The sequence below is a fragment of the Tachyglossus aculeatus genome, chromosome Y2, assembly GCF_015852505.1.
Source record: "Tachyglossus aculeatus isolate mTacAcu1 chromosome Y2, mTacAcu1.pri, whole genome shotgun sequence".
Classification (NCBI taxonomy): domain Eukaryota; kingdom Metazoa; phylum Chordata; class Mammalia; order Monotremata; family Tachyglossidae; genus Tachyglossus; species Tachyglossus aculeatus.
Window position 1 is genome coordinate 1,954,319 of NC_052094.1, and position 25,820 is coordinate 1,980,138.

At 44.5% G+C, this 25,820-nt stretch overlaps 1 protein-coding gene across 2 annotated transcripts; it reads left to right on the plus strand.

Annotated features, from left to right (window-relative positions):
- The first annotated feature begins 682 nt into the window (after positions 1–682).
- LOC119946682 (myosin regulatory light chain interacting protein) lies at positions 683–19,114 on the plus strand. Of its 2 annotated transcripts, XM_038768098.1 has the most exons (7): positions 687–811; positions 3,001–3,191; positions 13,343–13,528; positions 14,429–14,626; positions 15,419–15,583; positions 16,268–16,688; positions 17,594–19,114. In XM_038768098.1, exons 1-7 carry the CDS (start codon positions 725–727, stop codon positions 17,681–17,683), a joined length of 1,338 nt encoding a protein of 445 aa, XP_038624026.1. In that variant the 5' UTR covers positions 687–724; the 3' UTR covers positions 17,684–19,114. The 2 variants fall into 2 exon arrangements, with proteins under 2 accessions (XP_038624027.1, XP_038624026.1); XM_038768099.1 differs by lacking the exon at positions 15,419–15,583 and having other exon boundaries at positions 683–811.
- Positions 19,115–25,820: the final 6,706 nt, after the last annotated feature.

The window sequence follows — 25,820 nt, forward strand, 5'->3', positions numbered from 1 at the left end:
TCGGGCCGGGGCTCCGGAGCTCCTGGGTCCTTCCCCCGGGCCCGGCAACAACTGTCCACAAGGTTCCTCCACGGGGTAGCGCGCCCCGGGGGAATTGACGAGCCGGCCAACCGACGCCTCCTATTGGCTGGGGCGCCGGACGGTCGGACGCTGATTGGCCCAGACGGCCCCCGGGAGGAGGGGGCGTGGCCGTCATAGAACGGGGAGGTGGCTCGAGGAGCGCGCTCCGGGTTGTGGGGGCAGACAGGCCGGCGAGTCGACGTCTCCCATTGGCTGGGATGCAGGAAGGCCGGACGCTGATTGGCCCTGCCGGCGGCCGGGAAGAGGGGGCGTGGCCGTCATAGAACGGGGAGCCGGCTCGAGGAGGGCGCGCCGGGTGGGGGGGGGGGGCTGACAGCCGGTGAGTCGACACCTCCCATTGGCTGGGGCGCCGGAGGGTCGGACGCTGATTGGCCCAGCCGGCGGCCGGGGGAGGAGGCGTGGCCATCATATAACGGGGAACCGGATGGGCGGGGTTGACAGGCCGCGGAGCCGACCTCTCCCATTGGCCGGGAGACGAGGCGGGGGAGGGGGGGCGGGAAGGCCTGACGCTGATTGGCCCAGCGGCGCCCGGGCGGAGGGGGCGTGGCCTATATATAAGGGGGAGGCGGGGCCGGCGGGCCGGCAGTCGGGGGGGGGATCGGGGCGAGGGGGTCCCGTGAAGGTGCCCACGGCAGCGGAGGCCATGCTGTGCTATGTGACGAGGCCCGATGCGGTGCTCATGGAGGTGGAGGTGGAGGCCAAAGCCAACGGCGAGGACTGCCTCAACCAGGTGAGCGGCGGGGCTCCACACGCCCCCACCGCGCTTGCGGGGAACGCCCGGCGAACCGTCCTCCCCATCCCGGAGCCTGGCACGGACCATCGGAGATAATGCCATTGATTGCCCCGCATTCATCCGGCGTGTGAGCGCTCACTGGGTGCTCAGCGCTTGGAGAATACAAGACGGCAATAACGAGAGGCGATCCCTGCCCACAGCGGGCTCCCAGTCTGTTGGTGGCTGTTGTTTTGATTTCCGTCTTCGTCTCTCTGTATTGCTGTATTGTCCTTTCCAGGCACTTAGTACAGTCTCTGCGCACAGTAAGCGCTCAATACGATTGACTGAATGAATGATTAAATGAATGAATGAGCAGAGACCACCACCCACCCCAATCGTGTTAGTGTATTGTCCTCTCCCAAGCGCTTAGTCCAGTGCTACACACAAAAGCGCTTAATAAATAATACGATCGACTGATTGTTGGGTGGCCCCGAAGGACAAGGCGGGGGAGTGTGCGCATTAAAGCTGTTTTTCCCCCTCTCTCATTGTGGCATTTATTATTATTGTTACTGTGGTGTTTGCTAAGCGCTTACTGTGTGCCAGGCACTGTACTAAGCGCTGGGGTGGGGACTAGCAAATCGGGTTGGACATTACTATTATTTTGGTATTTAGTGGGGGCTTACTGTGTGCCAGGCACTATACTAAGCGTTGGAGTGGAGACAAGCAAATCGGGTTGGACATTATTATTATTATGGTCATGGTTCAAACCCCGGCTCCGCCAATTGTCAGCTGTGTGACTTTGGGCAAGTCACTTCACTTCTCTGGGCCTCAGTTCCCTCATCTGTAAAATGGGGATTAAGACTGTGAGCCCCAGGTGGGACAACCGGATCACCCTGTATTCCCCCAGCGCTTAGAACAGTGCTTTGCACATAGTAAGCACTTAACAAACACCATCATCATTATTATTATTGTTATTATTGTGGTATTTGTTAAGGGTTAACTGTGCCAGGCACTGTGCTAATTACTGGGGTGATGACAAGCAAATCGGGTTGGTAATTACTATTATTATTATGATATTTGTTAAGCGCTTACGGTATGCCAGGCACTGTACTAAGTGCTGGGGTGGATACAGGCAAATCGGGTTGGACACAGTCCCTTGTTCCCCATAGGGCTCACAGTCTTATTCCCCATTTTACAGGTGAGGAAACTGAGGCACAAAGAAGTGAAGTGACTTGCCTAAGGTCACACAGCAGACAAGGGGCAGAGCTGGGTTTGGAATCCATAACCTTCTCACTCCCAGGCCCCTGCTCTATCACTACGCCGAACTGCTTTCTTGTTATTGTGCAGACTGTAAGTTGGTTAAGGGCAGGGAACGTATCCACTGACTCCGTTGTATTGTACTGTCCCAAGCGCTTAGTACAGCACTCTGTACATAGTAAGCACTCAATACATACCATTGCTTGATCTTTTCCTTCCCACTCTGAGCCCTCTTTCTCTCTTGGGCCACCCGGAAACGGGGGGCTTCACACCTCCTGCAGCCCCAGCACCCCTTTCTCCTCCCCAGAGATCAATAAGTTCATCCTCTTCCTCTTGGCAGGGAGAATCTCTTTCAGGGATCCTCTCGCCCCCGGGGATACAGAAATTTCTCCTCTCCGTCCACCCAAACCATCACCCTGCCGTAGATTTGGGCACTGAGTAGGTGGGCTGCCGCAGAACCCTGTGTTTCTTCCTTGCAAGCAGCAATTTTAATCTCCAAAGAAACTTTGGAAACTCACAGTTCCATCACATAGGCGAAGCCTCTCGTAAAGCCTAGATACCGCTTGTGGAGCATTCCTCGGGTTGCTTGGCTCTTTTTGGGCCGTCCAGATGGTTGAAGTTGTCCAGATACTGAACTGCAAATATGCTTAGCCAATTCCTTCTGTGAGGGGGAACTCCAGTAATTGGGATAAGGAAAACAAGGACTTTAAGTATACTGTAGCGAGACTGATCAGTACCTATGCTATAGACGATTTCCTTAAGGGTGGTAGAACACAGATTGAGGCCGGGTCTATACTTTTTTGAAGTTAAAACAGAATTCTCCTTTAACCTCTGTTTTTGCAGGGAAATTGCCATAAAGATTTTTACACTATGAGACCATCTAATGTGCAATATGCTGATCGGATTTTGCCCATCGTGGTGCAGTAGTGATGCGTTTATTTTGCTTTTAGGTTTGCAGGAAATTGGGGATTATAGAAGTCGATTATTTTGGACTGCAGTTTACGGGTAGCAAAGGTGAAAATCTATGGCTGAATCTAAGAAACCGGATCTCACAGCAGTTGGACGGACTGGCCCCTTACCGACTGAAACTAAGAGTCAAGTTCTTTGTGGAGCCACATCTCATATTGCAGGAACAGACGAGGTAACATGAAGTCCAAGCGAAACTATTCTCAGCGTGCGTATGAATGTATATGCCATGTAGCAAAGCGGTCGCACATTAACAAATTTCCCTTCGTTGAAGGTTGTTAATTACATTTTAAAATCAAGTGATCTTGAATAACTGTGCTCTCCCTTAGCATGGAGCTGAAATGGAGGTTATCCCGTGTGCCTAAACTACATCGGGTATAAAGTAGCCAAAATCCAAAAGCAGAGGTGGAAAATAGAGTTAATTCGATGGATGACCAAGATTGAATGCATATGAAACGCAGGCCTTCTGGGCCACAAAGTGAAACGGGAGACTTCTCTGACGCTGCAAGGAAATCTTCCTATTAAATGTCTGAATGCCCTATAGTAACCTCTGTCTCAACAGTGTTATTACAGGTCATTGTAAACTTCTAACAGAAAGGCAGGAAACAGTTCGTCTTTGGTTACTTCAACTTGGGCCACTTCTTCAGTATGGTATCATATTTCAGTGTGCAATTGTAAACTTCATCTAGTAGAATAAACTGCCTTTTTGCTTCTCTGTTAAGATACTCTAGTAAAACCCACTAAAGGGAAGTTTTGAGACCAACTGGAACAAAATTACCCCATCAGGAAGTATAAGGGCTGACTTGCCCGCGAAGGGTACATGTGTCTTCAATGTTGTCTTGAGTCCAGAAAAATCAGTAATGTGGTCAGTATTCCACTGAGACAAGTAGTTTTCAGATAGAAAATTGCTTTCCCAATGCAGGTCAGTAATGTTTTCCTCTGGAACGGTCACAACTAGGTGGGGACTTCTATTGTTGAAATTTAATGGTAGCCCCATAAATGTCACTTGGACCCTGTGCTGAATATATACAATTTTAATTTTCAGGAGAAAACCCATTAAAAATATTTTTCTTGATTTGAATATTTGCCATTTTGGTCAAATGTGCATTAGAGTTTTAGGAGTGATAGTAGATTCATTCATTCAATCATATTTATTGAGCGCTTACTGTGTGCAGAGCACTGTACTAAGCGCTTGGGAAGTACAAGTTGGCAACATATAGAGATGGTCCCTACCCTACAATGGGCTCACAGTCTAGAAGACAGCTCACAAATCATCCTGTGGGAGACTGACAAACCATTTTTTCTCTCTGTTAATTGAAAGCCCTTGAAATGGTTGTCATTTATGTCATTTTTGGGGGGGTTTTCCCCTCCATCTGGGCCAGTTAAGTATTTCATTTCTAGCCTACAGGACATGAGGTGGCATAAAAAATGTGGGTGCCATTGTGGGGAGACAACCTTAAAAGTAGCTAACCTGTTTTTTCAATACATTTTCATTAATCTTCGTACTTTTTATGTGTATTTCAGAGTTTAAAACCAAAATTGGGGTTCTGAAAGCTTTTCTTTAGAATAACCTGGAGAATATAAAAGTGGTGCAGCATTTAACATCTTTGCACAGTGTTTTGAATTTGGTAGTGTTTAACAAATACCATTATTATTATTGTTGTTATTGTGTTTACCAGACCTTTTTGTCTGGATGCTAAAATAAATAAGTGAAATTATGAATCTTCAGTTTTAAAACATGAGGAATGACTATGTGACTATGAACAGGAGAAAAGGCTCTGTCAAAGAATTGGGAGGCTGAGGGAGGTGAGAGGAGCTGAGACAGGACCCCAAGAAAGGGAGAGTCAGCCCCTGGAGAGAATCAGGAGGGCCTATAATATAAGAAAACCAACTAAAGGAGGAGCCCTGTTATGGTACTTCTCCCCAGTATATGTTAAGCCAGCCCCTTCACCGCTTCCATCTATGGGAGAAGACTCTTGGCACCTGCCTGGAAATTTACCCAACCATCATCTCTGCGGTGTTACTTTAATCCAAGTTTAGAAGATCGAGATTGTTCAGATTCAGAACTGATGATCTAACTAGAAGTACCCACTTCCTTGATGGGGCGATGACTTTAACAGAGTGCCCTTTCTCAGGGTTTCAGACTTGGAAGTTTTGGACTAAACTTCATTTGCGGCTCGAAATGTTGCAGAAAAGTTTTGTTCCTCCATTTTGCATTGTTTGAAAATAGGAAGTTAAGGGGTTTGGGTGGTAGAGTTGGAAAGAGAACTTTTTAATTTCTGTTTCAGGTCACCTTTCTATGTGTAGAAAATGGTTTTTCATTGCCTTTCCAATTAATTTGGTTTGAACATGTCATCTTTATAAATATATTAGTTTCCAGAACAAGCAGTACCAAACAGAATATTTTAAAGTGTCAGTGAAGGTAATTAGGGAGGAAGAGTCTGTTCTTAAAGATACCAAAATCATGCTTTTCAATAGTCTTTCTTATTTGTCAGCAAAGAAGTCTAATGTTCAAAGGTGCATTTTGGAGCTTTAATCTTTAAAGGATCTTTTAGACTGTGAGCCCACTGTTGGGTAGGGACTGTCTCTATATGTTGCCAACTTGTACTTCCCAAGCGCTTAGTACAGTGCTGTGTACACAGTAAGTGCTCAATAAATACGATTGATTGATTGATTTAACATCTTATTACTATGAAGTCTGGCCCCAGTCTCAAAAACAGTTTAATTTTTACTGACATTCAGACTGCAAATGTACCTTTCCCACTTCCTTTCCGTTGTCCCCACCCCACCCCCCAAAAATTGTTTAATATCTTAAAAGTGAATTTATTTTGGTTTTTCTATCATTCAGTTCCTCTGCTAATTTCCGTTCTACTTCCTCATTTCTTGATGAAACAGACAATAAGTTTTTTGACTAGTTATTTGACTGGTTGCTTTTAAAAGCATTTTGTAGACTATAAAATGCCCCCCCCCCAAAAAAAAAATTGGCTTGCTCCTTTGGTGAGCAAACTGTGACTCTAGAAATAAACTGCTCACTTGGGAAGTTTAGTTTTTTTCCCCCTTTTTCTTTTATGTTAGAGCATTGCATAGTAGAATTTCCCCATCAATAATTCCTTAAATGCCCTCTTGTATCCTGGAGAGTTCACTTGCCTCAGGTGACAGGTTTATTGTTATGACCAGTCCTGGAAGAAGGGGACCAATAATGGCCCTTTTATCAGTTCTCAGCAGATTATACAAAGACACCTGTGAAAATGACTTACAAGAACTTTCTATTTTTTACCTGGTGAAATCATCACGAGCACTAGGAAATGTGTTTCTCTACCATCTTCTGCTATATTAGAAGGCAAAGGTAGAATCCAATGAAATGCTCATCTGATTTTTCTCCGGGCTAGGCTGCAGGCAGAGTTTTGATGTTGGTTTTTTTTCTCCAATTCAGGATGCTGTGGTTGAATATTCTTATCTTTGAGCTAAAGCCAGTTTCTTTCTTGAAGTTCTACGGATAGTCTCGAGGCTAAGGAATCTTTCTGTTTGAGAACATTTTAGTCTGTTTCTTGGTTTTTACTAACAGAAAATCAAAGGGAATCTGGAACTCATTGCCACCCTCCCTTCTCTGGAAGTGAACTGAAATGCCAATTCAGGAAAACTGTATTCTTGTGTTCTTGTGGTCTCTTAAAATACAGTACTCCAAACTTCTGTATTTTGGGGTTTATTTTAACGTTAGCAATGTATAATCAGATCAGATGAATAGCTCTGGCATGACTGTCCTGAGTTATTAAGGGATCAGAAAAAGGCCTAAGGCCCTCTCCGCCTCACGCTTTCAGGAATTCTAGGCTAAGTATCATGGAATGCTGTAAGCATGGAGAGTTCCATCCATCAAAATTTCATTCATCAAAAATATCTTAATGTATAAGTGGCATTGAAATTCACCTTTTGTTCCTTTTCTCAAACAAAAAGACTGAACTTTTGCAGAAATATTTTTAGTCCTGGGGGAACTGATTCATCTGAAATACTGCCTTATTCTCCCTAGTAGGTCACTTCTTCACATGTTATTCCATAGGATAGGTTTAGCTAGTTACCAAAGAGAACTCACTGATGTAGCTTAGAGCGACTGTGACTTGTAAAGACTCAGTGTGGACAGTCTACTAGACATAGAAGTAACAATTATAGTAAAAATAATAATAATAATTGGGTTATTAAGCTCTTACTATGTGTCAAAACCTCTTCTAAGCGCTGGGGTAGATGCAAGTTAATTGGGTTGGACACTGTCCCTGTCCCACAATGGAACTCTAAGTAAGGGAACTAGTTTTGAATCCCTATTTTACAGTTGAGGAAACTGAGGCACAGAGAAATTAAATGACTTCCCCAAGGTCATTCAGAGTTGAGATTAGAATTTAGGGCCTTCAGACAGATCCTACTACTCACAAACTTCCTTGAAGTTTGAAAGAACAAGGTTGGTATCTTTTGGAATTGGGGAGATCACATTTTTTACTGCTATCCTTTCCATCATTCTTCTTCTCCCCCTCACCTCTCATCCTTTTCAGTGAGGCATCAAGTTTAATGGATTACTTTTCCATGGTGAAACCTGAAACCTGAGGAACTCCAGTGATGTGTTTGAGTGTTGAGGTGTTTTTTAAAAGAAAACCTGTAACTGGCTGCCTCAATTTTTTCTGCATTTATGTCTTAAGGGTGTTGATAAGATTTTAGGTTATGAGCAAAATACTGTTGACTGGTGGTGTGGCTTTTTTTAAAAGCAGTTCTAAGTATGAGGTTTTCTTTTAATTTTTGCATTTCAAGATTGTGTGTGGTTCTTTTTCCATTGGCTTCAATGGAAGCCACACCAAGCTAACAGAACTGCAGTACCCGCTAAATGAAAAGTGTAACTTTAGGTCACTGACTGAGAGTAACCTCTGACTAATAGCAACTAGGCTTGTTGAACAAATGAGCAACCACAGCCCTGGAAGAGAGCCAGTATCCAGGAAAAAAAAAAGAAAAGGAATACCTCCTGATTCCTTTATGACTATTGTCCAGGGTGGTTAGATGATTTCTTTGTGAAATAAGGCTGACTTTCCAGATGTGTTCACCTTAAGGACAAAAAGTAATGTTTAAGACCACTGTAAGTGAGAAGAATGCTAGGATTCATGGAGATGATTGCACTGGGAAAAAGTTCCTATGTTGTTTGAGTATGATACTTTTAAGATACTTTTATATGTGACTATTACTTGGGCTAGCCCAGAATGCAAACTGTATCAGCATTGTTGATCAAACAATCAAGCAAGGAGAATTTTTGTCTTGCATATTAATACAGGAGTAAACATTCTATAATCGCTGCGAATTTACTAATTGCTGAAAGGTGAAATCTTTCCCCTTTCCCCTCAAATGTGCTGTTTTTATAACAAAATCCAGTGGGGAAATTTAGAGTGTGGAATGCAAAACTATCGTTCTAACTAGAGTGTTTGTTTCCAATTTCGAGCTTGTGTTAGTACAGCTCGCTTAGTACAGTGCAAGTGCTTAGTACAGTGCTTTGCACACAGTAAGCACTCAATAAATATGGTTGATTGATTGTTTTTAATATTTAATGTGTAGCAGGTTTTATGGGTGCTTGCAGACCCATGGCAACTACCTAGTTTTCTCCCCAGTTTATGAGTATGTTGGCCTAGGGGGCTGGTTGTACTTGATTAGATATGCTCTCTCTCCTAATCTCTATGATAAGGAGAACTCATTCACAGATCCGGGACAGTTGAGCTAGTTAAATATAACTGCTTGTTTTAGTATTGTTCTGGTGAACAGCCTATGGTAAACTTTCACCTACTGTAGCAAACAAAAGCAAACAAAAACTGCTACAGGAAAACATAACTGGGGAAACACAATTCTTAAATGTCCCTTTCCCCAGATTGGGTGGCCACTGTTAGATGTTTTTTGTTTTTGTTTTTTAAAAAAGTCATTGTTCTCTCAAGTCCCGCAAGTTTTTCTCCAGGGTAATAAGGGTCATTCCACAGAGGCAAAGCAGTCCAATCATTTGTATTTCCTGAGTGGTGACTGCCTGCAGAGCACTGTATTAAGTGCTTGGAAGAGTCCAATCCAACAGTATTAGCAGGTGCCCCCAGCCAGGATTCATTCATTCAGTCGTACTTATTATGGGCATACTGTGTGCAGAGCACTGTACTAAGGGCTTGGGAGAGGATAATAAAACAATAAGCAGACATATTCCCTGCCCACAGCAAGCTTACAGTCTAGAGGAGACCCCGGAGGCTTCTAGTCACCGAGGGGCACTTAACCAATGTACCTAATGCTTTTCTCCAAAGGAGCTCATTAAACGTGGCACTCAATCCTTCAGCCTCTGTCTCCCAAAAGGAACCCCTCAGCTTTCCTCCCTCCTTCTCTGGAGAACTGGTGGCCACTCCACTGCCTTCCACATCTCTGATGATGATGATGATGATGGTATTTGTTAAGCGTTTACTATGTACCAGGCACTGTACTAAGGGCTGGGGGTGGATACAAGCACTATGCTGAGGTCACTTGCCCCGGCAGGGCTCCTGGTGATGCACCTCTGTCACGTCCTGCTACTGTTGTTATGAAAAATGGGGAGCTGCATGGGTGGGGTGTGAGGGAGTTGGGGTTGGAGGGAGGAGCCACCAGAGAAACTCTTGAAACTGCCTGACATACTGGTCCCAGGGGTCCAGGTCCGGTCCAGGAGTCCCACCAAACCCTGCTCCAGGCTCGCCAGACAGCCCCGTTGGTGGCTGCAGGGCTATACTGCTTCCTTTCCAGCCCTCCTGGGATCAGGGACTCACTCAAGCGCTTAGTACAGTGCTCTGCACACATTAAGCACTCAATAAATACGATTGAATGAATGAAGGAATGACTCGCCAATCCCTGCTTGGAGGAGGGCATTTTAACCAGGTATCAACACAGTTCGTTCCGCTGCTGAATGACTAAAGTCATTTTTCTAGATATGAAATTCAGGAAAAATGCAGGCTGGATCTACTGGAAAGTTTGTGTGACCTTGAGCATGTCACTTCTCCTTTGCCCCAATTCTCTCATCTGTAAAATGGTATTAAGACTGTGAACCCCGTGTGGGACAGGGACTGCATCTCACCTAATTAATTTGTACCTACCCCAATACTAAGAAGAGTGTTTGACACGTAGTAAGCACTTAATACCATAAATAAAAGGCATCTGCAACTTGAACCATCCCCACCTCCAAAAAAAAATAATTTAAAATTGAACTCAATTTATCACAGACGTTTATATCACCTATGGAGAGACAGCTGTCAAAAGCAAACAGGTGTAAAGATAAGATGAAAAGTCAAGAGGTGACTCAAGTCACAAGAGAAATGCTGAGCTTTTGGGCTGCATGTGGGTGAAAGATCAACAACCTCCACAACAAGGCTTCCTTCTTCATGTTTCAGTCTAAATTGCGTCCCAAACAATCCTAGGCCACTAGGCCATGCTGCTTCTCTGACACTTTCTGACTTGGTCTTAAATAATTCAAGCTCTTCGTGGTTTGGGGTTCTGCAGTTGTCTTCCTGAAAAACCACAATTCTAAAATCCTGTGCTTTGCCGGGTTTTTTTGAGGGGGGGTTGCAGGGAAGGGGTGTGTGTGTGCGTGTTTTTCTAGCTTTCTATATCTTAGTTGACTTCAGGATCCAGGTATGGGAAATGTTAACTCTGGGTCAAACTGTCCCAGTAGTCAGCTTAATTTTCAAAGCTGTTTGGCAACAAGGTTTACATTTGTAGGCCTCAGCTTCAGAGTAGTTGCTTCAAAGCTGGTGGTGGCTATTTTCTTTTTCCAGTTTTAGAGCATTTCTGCCGTCCTACTAAAGACTAGCAGATGTTGGGGTTAACATAAGCTATGCTGGTTTTTGAGTGCCATTACACATTGAGAGCCAAGGGGAAGCTTTTTTGCAAATTTCTTTTTCTTCCATCCTCTTCTGTCAATCACAATGATTTTAACAGGAGATTTTGGAGCTCTGAAAGGAACCTAATAACAGTGTAATTCTGAGGCTGTTTCCTAGTTTTAATTAATGTCAACATCACTTTGTCACCCGTAGGAGGTGCAAAGCATTAGCATTGAAATACTTTTCCAGCGGAGTCCTGGGGAGTTGGAGAGCCCTGGGGGTGGGATTTTCTGAGGCAGGAAGAGAAAGGGAAAAGACTGGAAAAAGAGGGAGAGAAAGCCCAGGATATGAGGGGGAGTGGAAGGTGGGGGAAGCCTCTCTTCTCTGGTTTCTTTGGTATTTTCGGTGACTGGTTGGTATGGACAGGAGGATGGGCAAATTTTCCCCAAGGGCAGGGAACTTGGGTTACATTTTTTCACTACTCTTCATAGTGCCTGGGTACCCTGCTCTTAATGCATCCTGGATAAATGCTGCTGCTAATTGACTTAGTATTTATCAAGCATCCAGTGTGTGCAGAATGCTGTATTAGGCCCTTGGGAGAATATGACAGAGGTGAAAGATAGGCCCTCCTTCCTCAGGGTGATGCATGCAGATAGGAAGAAAAGGAAGGGAAAGATTTATAAATAAGTATTTAAATTAAGTAGAACTCTTTTTTTTTTTTACAAAGATGGTATTTAAGTGCTTACTATGTGCCAGGCACTGCACTAAGCACTGGAGTAGGTACAAGGTAATTGTACCCTTAGCTCTCTTCCTCCCTTCAAAGCCCTACGGAGAGCTCACCTCCTCCAAGAGGCCTTCCCAGACTGAGCCGCCTTTTTCCTCTTCTCCTCCCCATCCCCCCACAGCCCTACCACCTTCCTCTCCCCACAGCACCTGTATATGTGTTTGTACAGATTTATTACTCTATTTATATCACTTGTACATATTTACTATTTAATTTGTTAATGATGTGCATTTAGGTTTAATTCTGTTTGTTCTGATGACTTGACACCGCTCCACATGTTTTGTTTTGTTATCTGTCTCCTCCCTCTAGACTGTGAGCCCGATGTGGGTAGGGACCTTTTCTGTATGTTGCCAACTTGTACTTCGCAAGCACTTAGTACAGTGCTCTGCACACAGTAAGCGCTCAATAAATACAATTGAATGAATGAATGAATGAAAGGTAATCAGGTTGAATGCATGATGTCCCTTATGGGGCTCACAGTCTTAATCCCCATTTTACAGTGGCGGTAACGGGCACAGAGAAGTTATGTTATTTGCCCAATAATAATAATAATAATAATGGCATTTATTAAGTGCTTACTATGAGCAAAGCACTGTTCTAAGCGCTGGGACGCTAGGAGGTGATCAGGTTATCCCTCGGGGGGCTCACAATCTTAATCCCCAATTTACAGATGAGTTAACTGAGGCACAGAGAAGTGAAATGACTTGCCCAAAGTCACACAGCTGACAAGTGGCGAGCTAGGATTTGAACCCATGACCTCTGACTCCAAAGCCCATACACTTTCCACTGAGCCACGCTGCTTCTCAAGGTCACACAACAGACATGTGTTGGAGCCAGGACTAGAGCCCAGGTTCCTCGGACTCCTAGGCCCATGCTCTATCCACTAGACCATGCTGCTACTTTTTCCTACCAACTAGTCTCAATTGCTGATATGTTATGAACTGGTCTGTATGCTGAAGTTGGCTACCAGAAGGGACTGGTCCCATATGGCAATATTGTCTTATGCTGTCAAGTTGTCTCTGACCCATAGCGACACATGGACCCATCTCTCCCAGATCGCCGCACCTCCACCTGCAATCATTCCAGTATTGTATTCATGGAGTTTTCTTGGTAAAAAATCTGGAAGTGTTTACCATTGCCTCCTTCGTCAAAGTAACTTGAATCTCTGCCCTTGACTCTCTCCCATGCCAGCATGGGTGAGTTTTGACTTTGAGTTTTGCCTTCCACTCACTAGCCACTGCCTAAACTAGGAATGGAATGGGTAGGCTTCTGCTTGACTCTACCTCCTGTAGCCAAGACTGGTAGAGTACTGGAAACCCTCCAGTTGCGATCCTGAGAGGGGCATGGCAGTCTACACATGTTGAAAAATTAGTTAATGAATGTGAATCTATAAACCTAAATGTAATATTTGACACATTTGCCCTTCAAATTTCCATTTTTCTTCCTCTAAGCTGCACCTTGATCTACTAGAGTTAACATTGCCAGCCGGTCAATCTGAGAATTTTTATTCCTTTGACACTATTCTTAGGTCAGGCAGTTGAATACGAGAAGGAAGCTTCACCTAAAAATAGTCATTTTTCTTTTGAATGGGCTGTAATACAGAACTTAACTGTCAGGAAGTTCTTCTTTATTTGAAGGAAATCTGTGGTGTCTGAAACTAATCACTTATCTTAAGGAAATCTTGTTGTTTTTTGGTTTTCTTTCCAGGCACATGTTTTTCTTGCATATAAAGGAAGATCTTTTGGCGGGCAATCTTCAGTGCTCCTCAGAACATGCCGATGAACTCAGTGCCCTCTTGGCTCAGTCAAAATTTGGTGACTACATTCAGAATACTGCTAAGTACAGCTATGAAGAGTTGTGTGCAAAAGAGCTATCTTCTGCTGCCTTAGACAGGTAAAGGAGAGCCTGTTATTATGACTTATTTTCTCCTTCACCACTAACCTCTTCAAATTGGAATGTTACCCTAAATTAAAGGTAACTGCATAAATGTTAAGTAGGTAACATAGCCAGAACTGTCATTGAAAAGACTGTAAGCTGGCTGTGTGAAGGCTTCCTCTTTGTCCAGTCTAGGAACCTTTTAGGGAAAACACCAGATGAGTTTTTCAATGAAGCCTTTACTGACATGGAATATTAGGTCTACAAACATAACCCAATCCCTCCCCAATTAACTATCACTTTATAGACAAGCGTGCGGTAGAAATGACCATGGCTACCCTCTAACTTTGGGTTGCCTATTACAGCAAAGATTCGGAGGGTTTCTAAACTTTCCAGGGCTGGACAACTGTGTGTTTATTTGTACACTTATCAAGAACTCCTTGGATGGCTTCAGTTCAGAGAAGTTGAATTGAGGACTGTGAGAGCCCCTTTGGTTGCTGATTTTCTTTTGCATAGAAAAACTGTATCTAATGGGCTAGAGTCCTCATGGAGGATCTGTGAAGTTTTCTCGTGTAGAAGCTTTCCTGACTGTTGGGGTCCATAGGCTTCATCTATACAATATGCCAATCATTTTTTGTTTCCTGTTAAGAAGACTTCTGCAAATGGTTTCTGGGGAAAACACCGAATACTGTTTTTTCTAGTTTCCAAAATGCTCTCAGAAATGTGACCAACTCATTATGAAAAAAACAACAACAAAGGTTTCTCAAGATTCAGTAGCTCTGACAAGGATGTTACCCATTTTAATTCCTTCATTCAGCGATTCTTGGGACTTAATTTCGCTCCTCTTAAGAGACCAAATTGTGTCTGTCTTTGGATAACTGAAACTGAACACAGTCTTTCTTCTTTTGTTTCTGACAGCATTACCACAAAGCACAAGGAGCTGGAAGGCACAAGTCAGGCCTCCGCTGAATATCAGGTCTTGCAGATTGTGTCAGCAGTGGAGAACTATGGTGTCGAGTGGCATTCTGTGAGGGACAGCGAAGGGCAGAAACTTCTCATAGGTGTTGGACCCAAAGGGATTTCTATCTGTAAAGATGATTTCAGCCCAATTAACAGGTAACTTCAATCAATCAATCGTATTTATTGAGCACCTACTGTATGCAGAGCACTGTACTAAGCTTCAGGGAAAGTGCAGTATGACAGAGTTGGTAGACCTGTTCCCTGCCCACAGTGAGCATACAGTGTAGAGGGGGAGCCAGACATTAGTATAAATAAATAATTTTTGTGAAAACTGACGGAATATAGATGAGGGGTTTGAAGGCAGCCAAGCTTTTCCCAAAGTGGCCTTTTCACATGTCAAAATGCATGAGTTTAGGGTACCAGTGGAGTATCTAGTAAATAGAAACAGCAATGTGCTAATTGGCACCCAAGGACCCAAAATATACCCAGAAGTGATCATTTGCGTACAAGAGATCCGTGCCCATGAGGAGGATCGGGTCACCGTTCCTGCCTAATCATGAAGCAGCCTGGCCTAATGGGCAAATCACTTCACTTCTCTGGGCCTCAGTTCTCCTGATCGCCATCCTATTTAGACTGTGAGCCCCATGCAGGACAGGGATGGTGCCAACTTAATTCACCTGTACCTACCCCAGCACTTAGAACAGTGTCTGACACGTAATAAGCGCTTAACGAATATCATTAAAAAAAAATTGTCTCCCCAAATGACCGTGTCTCTTGGCCACATTGTTTTTCAGACTGTCTCAGTTGTAGTTGTACATGTTCCATTTAAAAGCCAAGAGGTTCTAGAGGTGACTTTGATCTCAGGTTAGGTAGAAGAGTTGCAGAGGCTGTCATAGATCTGTAGGCCTTCATCCCGCGATTCTCAGTCTGAACTGTCACTCCTTTTAGGATTGCTTATCCCGTGGTCCAAATGGCCACCCAATCTGGAAAGAACGTGTACCTGACTGTCACCAAGGAGTCCGGCAACAGCATCGTTCTCTTGTTTAAAATGATCAGCACCAGGGCAGCTAGCGGACTTTACCGAGCAATAACAGAAACCCATGCCTTTTACAGGTGGGCATCCCCAAAGGTTCCTTGGTCCCCTCCACTTTTCCATCTCCCCAGGCCAGGAGCAGCATGGGAGTTGGGGGGTTGTCTGCTTCCTCCCTCTCCACTCCCCCATCTTGCCGTTGAGGATTCTGAAAGACTCAATCAGGGCTAGATGGCTTCCCTCCTTCCCCACCCCCCATCACCTCCTCGGTGACATTTGAGCATCAGGTACCGAGGTTTCCAAGAGCTTAGCATTGACCACAACAAAGGGTGTCAAGTCACCAGGGGAAATTTGTTCTTTATGGGATGCTTGGTCTGTTTTCTGTTACGAGTTCTGTCCCCCAGGAGCCTTTACATTGGCCTCTCCCCGCTCACTACAACAGCACGGTCAAATACCAGTCCTTTTTATTGAGAGCTTACTATGTGCGGAGCACTGTACTAAGCACTTGGAGAGCACAGTACAGTTAGAGTTGGTAGACGTGATCCCTGCCCTCAAGAAGCTTAAAGTCTAGTGGAGGGTTTTCTCTGGGGATTTTCAGTTTTTCAGAAACGGTAAGAATTCCTTACATTGAAAGATATAGCCAAGAAGCTTTCCTTTGAGAGATGGAAATTATGGTGGCCTCCTAGCTCGGGAATGTGTGATATGAGTGGGGGAAGCAAGGGTGCTGACTCTGAAACGTGAATTTTGTGTCCATCCTTGGCTTACAGATGTGACACAGTGACCAGTGCTGTCATGATGCAGTACAGTCGTGATTTAAAGGGGCACCTGGCATCACTGTTCCTAAACGAAAACATTAACCTCGGCAAAAAATATGTCTTCGACATCAAGCGCACATCCAAAGAGGTGTACGACCATGCACGGCGAATGCTGTACAATGCTGAGGTGGTGGATCTGGTTCCTTGGCGTGGCCCGAGCCCCCTGAGCTCGCCCCTGAAATCATCCGAAAATGGCAGGAACTGTGGCAGCTGTGAGGGCCTCAGCTGCCAGCAGACCAAAGCACTCCAAGACAAGTTACAAAATCTCAAAGAAGCCATGCTCTGTATGGTGTGCTGTGAGGAAGAAATCAATTCGACCCTCTGCCCCTGTGGTCACACTGTGTGCTGCAAGAAGTGTGCAGGCCAACTGCAGGTAATATCACCGAGAAAGTTGTGTTACCTAATAGGTTTGTGCATGGGGGATGTTGGGTGAATAAGGTGAGAAGCAGCATGCCTAGTGGATAGAGCATGGGCCTGGGATTCAGAAGAACGTGGGTTCTAATCCCGGCTCTGCCACTTGTCTTCTGTGTGACCCTGGGCAAGTCGCTTAACTTCTCTTTGCATTAGTTACCTCATCTGTAAAATGGAGATTAAGACTGTGAGCCCCATGTAGGACTGGGACTCTGTCCAATCTGAATGGCTTGTATCTACCCAGTGCTTAGTATAGTGCCTGGCACATAGAAAGCAGTTAACAAATACCTCAATTATTATTATTATCAGGGCGGGAAAAGTCAGGTCTTAATACTTAGCAGAGACCGCCAATCGTTAGGGGCTTATGATGGGCAAAACCCAGTTTGAAATGCTGGCGAAAATGAATGGGCAGCTTCCTGCTCAGGTGGGCTCTCGTTGTTAAAGTTAGGAGGAAAGTTCCGATAGAGGGATAAAGAGTTGTTAATGACAGGACAGGGAAGAACAGATCCATTCTTCCTCCCCTCACCACTTCTGGCCTTCAAGCCATCTCCTGCAGAGCCCTTTTGAGAAGATCAATAGGGGACTTTGAGCCAGGCTCCTGCCCATGCTTCATCCCAAGGAGAAACAAGGCAAAGTCTACAGATTAACGTCCTTTGACAAGCAATAAAATGAGGAGGGCTGGCTTGGCTCATTTATTCCACCAAAGCCAACAGTGTAGCTACCTCAGAGAGCACACGGGGAGTTGGGGGGGATTTTTAGCGGTCAGTTGGTTGAGGAGAAACCAGGAGGATCGACCCGTCAAAAGTAAGTCAGAAGGCAAAGCCCCTCTTGACATTAATTTGTGACTTCTCTTTTTCACCATCCCAGGCGTGTCCCGTGTGCAGATCTCATGTAGAACACGTGCAGCACGTGTATCTTCCAACCCACACCAGCCTACTCAACCTGACGGTGATATGATTCAGTGGACTGATGCATCCATTCGACGCACCTGTATTTCTATGAACAGCACTCTTAGGGACTAGAAAAACCGATTGAGAAGAAAGCAATCAGCCCCAGCATCTGTCTCCAGTAAATCGGGGGAGGAAAAAGCAAACAAACATATTTTGGGGGCCGAAACCAACTGAATTTCAGGTGCCCCAGAAGAAAGTTATGGGATAACTTTGCGGAACTAATACCTGAAACTGTATTATAGACAAATACCTTATTTTTCTGAAATAAGGAAATGACTTTCCTCCTGATGTCTGTTAAATGTCCCATTGCCAGAAAAAAAAACCAAAATGGGTAACTAGAAATTGTGTTGCAGGTCTGTTTAATGTATGTCGAAGAGGGAACTCTACTTGTAGTTTAATGTATTTTATAAGAATTTCTTTTGGTTTCTTTGTTGTGCTCACTCCATGCATTTTTAATAGGAAGTCCACCTTTTTTAAATAATGAATGTAATCGTTTAATGTCATGATGATTTCTGCTTTTAGTCATTTTTTAAGAAGTGGGATAGAGGGTACTTTAAAAGAAAATCTATAAAGTGGATTTTAATCCCAACAGCAAAAACCATTGGATTTAATTATCCGAGAAAAGAAATGACTCCATATAGGGTGGATTTTTTTTTTTAATTCGGCACATTGAGTCTCTAGCAATCGATGGCTCAGTCAGGTTGGTCTCCAGTCGTTGAGTCGTTCTGGGAAGTTGATTAGGTTGCCTGGTGCAGATCCAAAGAGGAGAGTGTTTCCCAAGAAAGAGGACAAATTGCACAGCCCTAGAGACCCTTCCTCACGACTGCCGCATATTCTGCCAACCCCTCATCCTCCCTCGCTATCTCCAGCCTCACCTATGTGGCTCAACTTTATGCTTGAGCTCTCCTAAATTCCTTAAGCATTGTCGGTTGAAAAAAAAAAACCTAGCGTATCAACTTCTGGGTTGTCTCCTTTCTGCATTTTGGAGGGGCTTGTGTTTCAGCGTATTTCTTTTACATATAAATATATATATATGTTAAAAAAAAACCCACCCTTTACCCCACGTGGGCATTTTAGACTCTGATCACTAGTGGGGTCTCTAGGATTGTAGAGAAACCTAGAAGGCCTGACTGGGTGCAATACTAGCTAAAGTAAAGCTAGAAAATGACACTGTCACTTTACTGAGATTTTTCCGAGTATACTTTTCATATTGCCTTAATGTAGCAGCATTGTGTTTATGCATTTGTTTCTTTGCATGGACATTTTGTCAAAATATTAAAAACTCTACTTTTTTATAACATATAAACCTTATTCTGAGAGGTATTTATTTTTTCACTTGTAAAAAAATGTGTTTCCACATAAACAACTCTGTTCTCTATATCTCAGATAACTTGTGTCTTTTTATATTCAAGCTAATAAAGGCTTTAAAGCAAATATACTGTTCGTTTCATACCTTGTTTTTTCCAGCTGCAGGACAAAGTTTTGTTCAAATGGGAAATGGTGACGATATTGATGACCTGTTACCAGTGGCGCATCATTTTGTCTTGACAAGTGAAGTGCATGTTATGGCCCCCAAAATAGTGTGTAACAGAGGAGCTGGTCCCTTTTTTTAGTTTCAAAAATAGTTTTCTGCCTTAAGCCTGGGTGTGTGGGTTATGCACTGCTACAGATTTTTCCCAATTGAGCTAACCCTTGCCAACGTCCAACTGAACTTTCAGATGATGCCCAAAGAGTGGAGCAGAGCGGGACATTTCCAGCTAGCAATAGGAAATCTGTGATGCACAGAACAATCAATTGTATCTATCAAACGCTTACTGTATGCACAGCTCTATGCTAAGCTCTTGGGAGAGTACAGTATAACAGTTGATAGACACATTCCCTGTCCACAGGGAGAAAGCAGCATGGCCTAATGGATAGAGCTTGGGTCTGGGAGTAAGAGGGACCTGGGTTCTAATCCTGCCTCCGCCATGTGGCTGCTGTGGAAATTTGGGCAGGTCACTTTTCTGAGCCTCAGGGACCTAATCTGTAAAATTAAGATTAAGACTCGGAGTCCCATGTAAGACATGGACTATGTTCAACCTAACAAACTGTATTTACCCCAGTGCTTAGAACAGAGCTTGATTCACAGAAATTTAAACACTTCCTGCGTTTGTGTCCATTAAACAAAACAAAACTTACCTGGTATGTACTCTAGCACTTAGTACAGTGCCCAGGACATAGTCAGTGCCTAACAAATGCCATAAACAAAACAAAATTACCTCATAGTTACTAAATACAATGCCTGGCACGTAAAACAAAACAAGAAAATTACCTTATATTTACTTAGTACAATGCCCAGCACATAAAAAATGCTTAACAAATACCATAAAAAAAGCTAGTTGTGGGCAGGGAATGTGCCTGTCATATTGTTGTATTGTTCTCAAGTGCTTAGTACACTGCTCTGCAAACAGTAAGTGCTCAATAAATACAGATACTTGATCAACATCTAGGCATCTTAAGCCTTCACAACTGTGCCCACTTTTAGCATGGAAACGAAACAGGCTCAAGTTTACCACTGGTACCAAGAAAGTAGATAGGAGTTCCATTTACCACAAAAAAAAAAAAATTGGTTAAGCCCTAGAAAGACTACTCAGGACAAGAGAAACATCCAGTGTGTCTGGTCAGAGCCACCTATGCTGTCTATTTGAAAGAATTCTTTAGAGAGCTAATGAAGGGACTGGGATCGCTAGTTTGCCTGCAGGTTTTCACATAAAAACATTGAATTAGCAGAGAGGCCCAGAGGGTCCTCCAGGTCAGGTGTGGTCCACGGGTCCAGCTGTGGACTACAAAGTGATACTACAAAGCTATGCTTCCAAAAGCAGCAGTTGCCACCAGACTCCAAGCCTGGCACGGGCACGCTTAGCGATGGATGCTGAATGCCCCTGCCAGGGGTTCGGAGCCGGGGGGCGGTGGACACCGTGTTGAAGAGACTGAACTTTTCCCTCTTGAAACTGCCCTCTTCTCTGTAGTTGGCCCTCCAACCTACTCAGGAAGTCTCTCCGACCCAACCAATTGTCCACCACTAATGAGCACCGTTTTCTGTAAGTGACATTGTCTGAGTTTCAGATGTGCCTTTACTGGTAGGAGTTAATCATATTTATTGAGCACTTACTATGTGCAGAGCACTGTACTAAGCACTTGGGAGAGCACATTAAAACAATAAACATTACCTGCCCACAACAAGTTTACAGTTTAGGAGACAGACATTAATATAAATAAATTCATTACAGACATGTACGTAAGTGCTGTGGGGCTGGGAGGGGGGAGGATAAAGGGAGCAAGTAAGGGCCACACCGAAAGGAGTGAGAAGAAGAATGGAGGGCTTAGTCGGGGAAGGCTTCTTGGAGGATAAGACTCCCTCAAAAAAGCCTTAGGGGGAGAGTAATTGTCGGATTTGAGGAGAGGCAGGATGTGGGTGAAAGGTTGGTGGTGAGATAGATGAGCTCGAGGTCCAGTGAAGGGGTTAGCATTAGAGGAGCAAAGTATCCAAGTTGGGTTGGAGTAAGAGAGTAGCAAGGTGAGGTAGGAGGGGGCCGGGTGATTGAGTGCTTTAAAACTGATGGTGAGGAGTTTCTGTTTGATGCGGAGGTGGATGATGAGGAGGATTGCTTTAGAAGGGAGGGGGCATTACCCTGCTACTTCTCTGTGGGCTGGACTAGCCACATAGACCCAAGGGGAGGGCCAATCAAGCCTGATTGGGAGAAAAACAGGGCAGGCCAAGGTTTCTAACCTGATCCCTACCCCTTTCACTGTCTGCTGTCCTAGAGTCACGCTAGCCTTGGAAGGGAGGCAGAAATGATCATTTTCCCAAGCATATTCTGCAGTTCACTGGACACTAAAAAAACCCTCTCCTTGCCCACTTCTCGGCTCATTTTTGTCTCTCGGAGAAGGGGGACATCAGACATCTTTACTGCTTAATCGCTCACTGTGGAGCGGGCCTCGAAAGCAGGAACCGTCACGAATGATCTTCCCTCCTCATCACACCAGCTGCTTAACAGCAAACAAGCCTGTCGAAGGCTCCCGAGTTGCGACGTGCAGCATGCCAATTCTTAGAAGCAGCAGAGCAGGCCCTGGCAAGGCAGGCAGCCTGCTGCAGATTTCAATCCCCTTCCAGGAAAGCCCTGTTGCCAGGACGCTGGGGAGCCTTGGGGGGGCAGGCAGGGGGATGGAAAAGAGAGGGGGGCACCAGCTGGTGCTCTTAATTCCCTTCTTCTCCTACACCCCCTTCTCCACCAACCTAAGTGCACCGCCAGAGTAGTGCAACTCAAGCAGTGTGGCCTAGTGGATAGAGCACAGACCTGGGTTCTAGTCCTGGCTCTGCCAATTGTTTGCAGTGTCACCTTGGACAAGTCACTTAAGTTTTCTATGCCTCAGTTTCCTCAGCTGTAAAATGGGAATTCAATCCTTCTCCCTCCTACTTAGATTGTGAGCCCCATATGAGACAGGGACTGTGTCCAACCTGATAAACTTGTATCTACCCAGCACTTAGAACAATGCTCGACACATAGTAAGTGCTTAACAAATACTATGAAAAATAAAAATACACTGTCAGCTCCCTGCCTGTCTGGCTTTAATAACTTCAATGAGTGAAGAAGGAATGACAAGACTTGGAATTCTGGGACAACTCTGCCTATTAACAAGACCATGCCCAGTTTTTCTAAACGGTTAGAACATGTTTCCTTCCTCTCTTTTTTTTATCAATGTTTCAATCATTGAATCTGTCTTCTTTTCTGTTCTAAGTCCAATGGGAATTTTTCCCAGGAATTTAACATGACTGTGGAAACTTGCTGAAGGGTAGAACAACATAAATTGCCCAACTCAACAAAGGCTTTTTAATAAAGAGCCTGATGTGAGGCAAGTTCTTTCGGTAATTATTCATAATGGGAGCAAGCTAACCGCCCCAAATAACTTGTCTGTCTCCTTTACGTTTGAGGTCGCTAAGGATGCTGGGGTTGCCACCCCTGAAGTGGATGGAGCAACTGCGAGGCTTGAAACACTGTCAGTCAATCCACTGATGATATTTATTGAGCACCTCTTGTGCTCAGCATAGCCTAGTGGATAGAGCCCAGCCCTGCGAGTCAAAAGGACCTGGCTCCACCGCTTGTCTGCAGTGTGACATTGAACAAGTCACTCTACTTCTCTGTGCCTCAGTTACCTCATCTATAAAATGGGGATTAAGACTGTGAGTCCCGTCCAGGACAGGGACTTTGTCTGACCTAATTAACTTGTACGTACCCCAGTGCTTAGAATGGTGTTTGACACATAATAAGTGCATCGCAAATGCCATAAAAAAATAGTTAATGCTTTGGAAAGTCAGCCAGGGTCCCTGCTCTCTAGGGGCTTACAATCTAATGGGAGAGACAGGCAGATTTAAATTACTAGCAAAGTGTGGGAGCAGGAAGAAGAGCAAGGACAAAATAGGTAGCATGGGGAAATAGTTGAATAAATAATTGAATAATCAATTGATTATATACTTATAAATGAGTGCTGAGGGTGGGTATAAATGATCAGTGGTATTTACTGAGAGTGTACTGTATACTAAGTACTTGGGAGAGTAAAGTTAAATAAATGCCTGTTCTCAAGGATCTTACAGTCTAAATGCATAAGGAGTAATGGTGACTTTAAGGGCTTTTGTTTTTTTTCTAAGGTATTTGTTAAGGGCTTACTGTGTGTCGAGAACTGTTTTAAGCACTGGGGTAGATAATAATGGCATTTGTTAAGCGCTTAGTATGTGCAAAGCACTGTTCTAAGCGCTGGGGGAGATACAAAGTGATCAGATTGTCCCACGTGGGGGTCACAGTCTTATTCCCCATTTTACAGATAAGGGAACTGAGGCCCAGAGAAGTGACTTGCCCAAAGTCACACAGCTGACAGTTGGCGGAGCCGGGATTTGAACCCATGACCTCTGACTCCCAAGCCTGTGCTCTTTCTATTGAGCCATGCTGCTTCTCTAGATGAAACTTATCAGGTTGGACACAGTCCCTGTCCCATATCTAAACTGGAGGGAAAAGGATTTAATCTCTATTTTGCAGATGAAATAACTGAGATACAGAGAATAATAATAATAATGATGATGGTATTTGTTAAGTGCTTACTATGTGCAAAGCACTGTTCTAAACACTGGGGAGGATTCAAGGTGATCAGGTTGTCCCACATGGGGCTCCTAGTCTTAATCCCCATTTTACAGATGAGGTAACTGAGGCACAGAGAAGTGAAGTGACTTGCCCAAAGTCACACAGCTGACAAGCGGCAGAGCCAGATGAACCCATGACCTCTTACTCCCAAGACCTTGGTCTTTCCACTGAGCCATGCTGCTTCTGAAAAGACTAGTCAAGTGAAGCAGCAGGAGTGGAGAAACAACAAAGAAATCCGTAACTGTGATCAATTAATTAATTATAAATTTCACTGCACTTGGACCAGAGAAGTGAAATGGCTTGCCCAAGATCACACAGCAAGCAATCAGCAGAGCTAGGATTAATTTGGTTGATTAATTTAGAATCTGGATGTGGGAAATTAATTGGGGGAGGTTTCTGGAGGACATGGGGAGAGCAGGGGATGAAGGGGGGAGGCAATCCAGGCAGGGTCAGGATGGTGAGAGTAGATAATGAAGTATAGGTTGAAAGTTAATTGTATTTGAGAAGTGATGGTGACCCAGTCAGAGATGGTTAGAGAAAATGGAAATGTGGATTTTGTAAGCACTTCGCGAATGACACCCTGACTTGCTCTCTGTATTCATCCCTCCTCCCAGCCCCATGGCACTTTTGTACCTACCTGTAATTTATTTATTTATACTCATGTCTGTATCCCCCTCTAGCCTGTAAGCTCACTGGGGGAAGGGAATGTGTCTGTTATATTAAGTTCTAGCCCAGTGCTTCGTATAGTGCTTGGCATAGAGTAAGCGCTTATAAATACCACAATCATTACCAGTAACAGTAGCTGTTCATTGAGGCCTACTACTAATAATAATAATAATGGTATTGTTAAGCGCTTACTATGTGCAAAGCACTGTTCTAAGCGCTGGGGGGATACAAAGTGATCAGGTTGTCCCACAGGGGGCTCACAGTCTTAATCCCCATTTTACAGATGAGGGAACTGAGGCCCAGAGAATTGAAGTGACTTGCCCAAAGTCACACAGCTGACAATTGGCGGAGCAGGGATTTGAACCCATGACCTCTGACTCCAAAGCCTGGGCTCTTTTCCACTGAGCCACGCTGCTTCTCTAGGTGCAATATATTTAGCTTGGGACAGTGCAACTGAAGTATCAGAAATGTTCCCTACCCACAAGGAGTGTGAACTCTAACAAGATAACAGGAAGAAGGTTAGGGGCTGGCTTCAGGTGGTAAAGTTAGCCATTGCAACAGGAGGCCCTGTGGTAGGGCTAACCAGACGAGACCTTTCAAAGATAGAGGCTGCTTGGCCCTTTCCAAAATTCACAGCCGCTTAGCTCTTCTCAGAGACGGCGGCCATGTGGCTTCCCTCAAAGGAGGTGGAGATGGCGGAAAGGCTAGCGGGGATTAAAGGCTTGATGTTATTCCACTTCCTACTGTGATGAAGACCAAGCTTTCCCAGCAAGCAAAGGGCAGGTCACCCAGGGACTTTTCCCCTAGAGCCCTGCCTCTTACAGGGATCCTATTCCTCTGAAGCTATATTCTGCTCTTCTTTGCAGCATAAATAAGCATTAAAATGAAAAGTAAACTCAGAAGGCCTATAGCTGTCCCCCTGGGGAATTGCAGGCCAACATGTGGTTGGGATTTGTTTTACTTTCCTTTGGTGAGAGGCTGACCTGAGGGTGAATGGCCCCTTAAAATCCCCCACAGGGCACTGAGCCAAGGGGTCATTTGGGTAGAGCTGCTTTCTACACTCACAGGGCAATAAGGAGAAAACGTACTGTTCTTCTGATGACTACCATGCCTGAAATGTTCCTACCTTGGGTTTATATGCTCAGGGAGAAGTGAAGGGCTCTGTGGGATTCCTGACCAGTAAGAGGATCTAATGCAACCTGTGTTAGCACTGGGAAAGTCAGGAGCATGTTTGCCGTGAGCACACACACAACTTTAAAACAGGCACTTTTTTAATCCCCCACCTAGGCAAATTTCCACATTCCA